The sequence below is a fragment of the Babylonia areolata genome, chromosome 8 (genome assembly GCF_041734735.1).
Source record: "Babylonia areolata isolate BAREFJ2019XMU chromosome 8, ASM4173473v1, whole genome shotgun sequence".
NCBI lineage: Eukaryota > Metazoa > Mollusca > Gastropoda > Neogastropoda > Buccinidae > Babylonia > Babylonia areolata.
Genome location: NC_134883.1, coordinates 40,163,441 through 40,168,440, shown reverse-complemented (window position 1 = coordinate 40,168,440; position 5,000 = coordinate 40,163,441). Strand labels below are relative to the sequence as shown.

General features: G+C 38.8%; 1 protein-coding gene across 2 annotated transcripts in view; it reads right to left on the bottom strand.

The window, feature by feature from the left end:
* Positions 1–5,000, bottom strand: part of LOC143284812 (serine/threonine-protein kinase Nek7-like) — a 42,386-nt gene that overhangs the window by 37,051 nt on the left and 335 nt on the right. For both annotated transcript variants that reach the window (XM_076591858.1, XM_076591859.1), the window contains exons 1-3: positions 4,881–5,000; positions 1,858–2,124; positions 102–305 (exon numbers count right to left, since the gene is read on the bottom strand). The exon at positions 4,881–5,000 is cut by the window's right edge. In XM_076591858.1, coding sequence (XP_076447973.1) covers positions 102–305; positions 1,858–2,124; positions 4,881–4,979 — 570 coding nt within the window. In that variant the 5' untranslated portion in view covers positions 4,980–5,000. The remainder of the gene's footprint in view (positions 1–101; positions 306–1,857; positions 2,125–4,880) is intronic.

The window sequence follows — 5,000 nt, the reverse complement described above, 5'->3', positions numbered from 1 at the left end:
CTGAGAGGAAGAAAATACGACCGAGAGTGGGAACCAACCCAACGCGCTCCGATTCTCTATTGTCTTTGGCGGAATTAGATGCCAACACTCCACTCACTCACCTTAGAGTTGTAGGGCTGCTGAGAGAGGATTTCCGGGCTGAGGTACAGGATGGTGCCCACTTGGGAGTTGGCGAAGTCCCCGGGGCCAGCCAGCTTGCGGGCCAGGCCCAGGTCCCCCAGGCGAACATCCCCATGCTGCGTCACGTAGATGTTCTGGGGTTTCAAGTCTCGGTGCAGCACCACCGGTCTGTGGGTGTGCATGTACTGAAACAGCATTGAGAACAGGTGCACATGAACTGAAACGCATTGCGAATGGGGTGCGCATGCATTGAAATGCTTGGAGAAAGGGTGTGTGCATGTGCTGAAATAAAGTGAGAACGGGTGTGCATGTACTGAAACACATTAAGAATGTGTGTGCATGTACTGAAATAATTATATTGGGAATGGGTGTGCATGTACTGAAATAATTATATTGGGAATGGGTGTGCATGTACTGAAATAATTATATTGGGAATGGGTGTGCATGTACTGAAATACACTGAGAAGGGGTTTGCACGTGCTGAAATGAATTCATGCATTGTGAATAGTGTGTGCTTACACGCACGTAAAGAGAATCCTGAACCAGATATTCCTGAAGGAAAAGCATATTCATTGATAATTAAATGAATCTTTACCACATCATGGGCAGATATTTTCCCACAACTTTCATGTCTTCATGCAAAGTGAGGGGAGCCCGTAATTGAAATCTAATCTTTTTGCACTGCACAGCACTGCACTGCACACTACAGCAGTTATGTACTGGATTGACTCACATTATATTGTCTTGCTTTGATTACTGTCACATACTCTGCCTCCACTGTAGAAAACCTAGATAACAATGAAGATAACGATAACAGATTTGTTTAAAGAAGGAAGTGGAATAAGCATGCATGCTTTTTTTTTTATGTTCATCCAGCCCTCAGGGTGAAAAAAAAAAAGACATTTTGTCTGCTTCTACTTTTAGTTTTTATTAAATCTCAGTCTTGTTTAATACATATTAAGTGTTGTCCTTTCATGGTATGCATTTCCTTTTCATTGTCACTCTTTTTTTTTTTTTTTTTTTTTTTTTCTTTTTCTTTTTTTAACATGCTGAGTCTTGAATGTTGTATAGCCTACGATCTACATAATATCACTGTTTCATAGATATGAGGAAAACATTGAAAAAAAAAAAAAAAAAAAAAAAGCCAACATTCAGATCTAAGTCCAGATCATTTCTAGCTTATTGTCACTCTTTGGTTGGAGTAGTCAAAACAGACTCCACACTGGAAGTGAGAGTTGGTGAGAGAGGATTACTGCATCAGAGCCTTGACACAGAAATCAACTTACTGGCATTCTGTTCTTGTACACATGTGTATTAGCATAAACCACACATAGACTGGACTGCAAATTGTGAGAACTCTGTGTGTGTGTGTGTGTGTGTGTGTGTGTGTGTGTGCTTGTCTGCAAATTGTGAAAACTGTGTGTGTGTGTGTGTGTGTGTGTGTGTGTGTGTGTGCGTGTGCGCGCGGCACTTGTCTGCAAATTGTGATAACTCTCTCTCTCTCTCTCTCTCTCTCTCTCTCTCTCTCTCTCTCTGTGTGTGTGTGTGTGTGTGTGTGTGTGTGTGTGTGTGTGTGTGTGCTTGTAATAAAAAGAGTACACACACACACACACACATGCATAAATGCATGTACACACACACACACACACACACACACACACACACACACACATACACACACACACATGATGTATACATATACATATATAGATATAGATATATATATATATCACTCACGTTGAGAGCCGAAGCGGTCTGCATCAACCAGCAAACGATCAGCTTCTCTGGCAGTCCTGACCTGAATTCCAAATGATCAATGAACTTGTCCAGGTCGCCTCCGGCACAGAACTCAGTGATGATGCACAGGTAATGCTGCTTCATGTAGGAGTTGACATGATGCACCAGGTGGCGATGGTTCAAAGACTGCAGGATCTTCGCTTCGTCCGTAGCGCGCTCTCTGTAGTCTTCCGGAATTTTCCGCATGTCCACCGTTTTCAGAGCAAGCTGGAATGAAGAGGGAGGGGGTTGTATGTGTGTGTGGAGAGGGTGTTGGGGGGTTCGGGGAGGGGGGGGGGGGGGGGGCAAAATGATGAATTATTTCATACTGAATCAAATCATATTTCCCAAAGCCCATCTGACAGTGAATTAAAGAGGCCTTTTCATGGCTGAAATTATTTCAAGAGGGAGGCGGTTGCGTGGGGGGGGGGGGGGGGGGGGTGTCAAAATGATGAATTATTTCATATTACATCAAATCATGTCTCTCAAAGATCAACTGATAGTAAAGAGGCCATTTCAAGACTGAAATTATTTCTTTTCTTCTTTTTTTTTCTTCTTTTTTTTAAGTTAAGTTTTATTACGTTTGCTTTTGTTGATGTTGTTGTTGTTGTTTTGTTTTTACTAATAAACCAAAATAATACTGAAAACTATTTGCTTCAAACTCAAACAATACCTAGACAAGTATATCATAATATCCAACAACTTGTTTGCATATGCAAATGTCTTGGCGAACATCCCACTAAAATCATCAGATATAGTTATGTCATAATCATGTCATATAGTTTTTGATCAAAACCAAACATGTTTGACTAATATGTGTTTGAAACAGAAAAACGTAACACAATTTTGAACACGTTTCCATATAGATTTGTGACAAATGGTTAGGTTGTCCTGTTTTGTTTTGTTTTTGATAGATGAGTATAGTGAATTTGTTGTTAACTCAAATTTGTTCCAATGCTGTCAATCAGAATTTCTGGCTGTGAGTACTCTTTAAAACTCTAGAATAAAACATTTTTTCTAAAAGAAAAAAAAAAGAAAATTAGATTTTAAACAGAAATTAGTTAAAAATAAAAAAAGAAACAAAAATCACAATATCAGTAACAGATATGAGTTTCCAGTTTCCTTGCATAGTCTTTATTCTAAACATACATGTTCACATCTATAACTGAAAATAAAAATTAAAGACAAAAACACCCATATATGTTGCATTTCATTCTCAACATTATCTCAATACTGATTACATTTCCTGCTTATAATGCATATTATCCTTAAAACGTTACAGTTATTTATTTGAAAGAACACACACACACATCACACACACACACACACACACACACACACACACACACAAACACAATGGCATATAGGCCCCAGGTACCCTACATCACAATGAATATGATCTCATATTTCATTTGCAATGATATTGCAACAACAGTCACTATCAGCCATTCCAACCTATCGTCCCTGATTTTGTATCAATGTGAAACGTGGAGAAAAAGACTGTTGCCCTGTACAGGGATTACCACAGGATTACTGACATGACAAGATGAGTGGAAATGTGTGTGGGTGAGAGATTGGGGTGTAGGGAGAGGAGCTGTGGAGAGGTGTGGGGGGGGGGGTAGTTAAACATTTAAAAGTATAAAAGTTTTGTGGAAGCTGGTCAACCGCCAGATCAAGAGTGCTTTGGTTTTGGTATTTGGTGATGCTGAGAGAGAGAGAGAGAGAGAGAGAGAGAGAGAGAGAGAGAGGGGCGATGAAAGGGAAGCAATCAATTACCGAGTGTCTTCGTTCTCATGGAAATAGGGATTTTTCGGGAAAGAGAAAAAGATGCAGTATGTGGAATAAAATGAGTTCATATTGGGGAGGAAATGAACATGTGTATATACTGCATAACAAATGATTTGTAAACATACATATAGTGAGTGGTCAGCAATGATGTTCGTATGATGATAAATCATAGAACTGAATGAATTTTAGTGATAAATCACTTAAAATAGCGTTTCTGGGTAAACGGAAATTCCCGGAAATGAAAACCTTTTTCTTTTCTTTTTTAACCAAAATTCCCATGCAAAATTGATAGTTTGGCGTTATGTTGGGAAATGCATTGCATGATTTTCGCTTGGTACGTTAATATCATAAACGAAATCATGCTCATCACTTACCCATCACCTCTCTCTCTCTCTCTCTCTCTCTCTTGTTGTAGTTGTTGTTGTTGTTGTTGTCGTTACTGTCTACACCGAGTGTCCGTACCGATTTGGTTGTTGTTGTTTTTTTTCCTTTTTCATCTTTTGTGCGTGTGTGTGTATGTGTGTGTGTGTGTATGTGAGGGAGGGCATGGTGTAAAGAAGCTTCCAGCTTATCCAGTTTACCCTCAATAAAGCATTTGTTCATTTGTTCTCTTTCTTTCTCGACCTTTCTAAGAAAAAAGATTATAAATAAATAATACCCACTGTCATTGGACATGGCTGATCTGACAGCATTTTTCGTTTTATTCCAAGACCTATTCCCAGACGATTTATCATACATTTGGGGAGATATCTAATTATTAAGTGTCTTGTTCCAAATGCATATAGATACTTACACGATATGTGTTTCTCGTTGCGAAATGTAAAAAATAATAATAATAATAATAATAATAATAATAATAAATTTAAAAAATTTAAATCGTCAAGTTGCAGCACACTGGCAGCAGTTTCTATTTATAATGGGGTTGCACGCCACAAGTACGTATACCTAGTATGCCAGATTAAAAATCTATATTATGTAGACGGATTTTGTACTGACATTCATGTTAATCAAATTAATTGCTGGAAACTTAAGTTACAAAATTATACACGCGCGCGCACTTGCGGCGAACACGCGCGCACGCATAAACACATACACAGATTTTATATATTTACAAAGAGCCTTACTGCTTAAACGAACCCATTATTCTCTTCCAAGAAAGATTAACTAACTAAATTAATGTTTCGACTCGTACTCACCTTGAGACCATTATCTCCTTTCAGCAGATACACAACACCAAAACCACCTTTCCCCAATTCTCCAGCTATCCTGAAAGTGGTTTTCGGTCTGCCAGCCATTATTCCGCTCTTCGTTTCAAC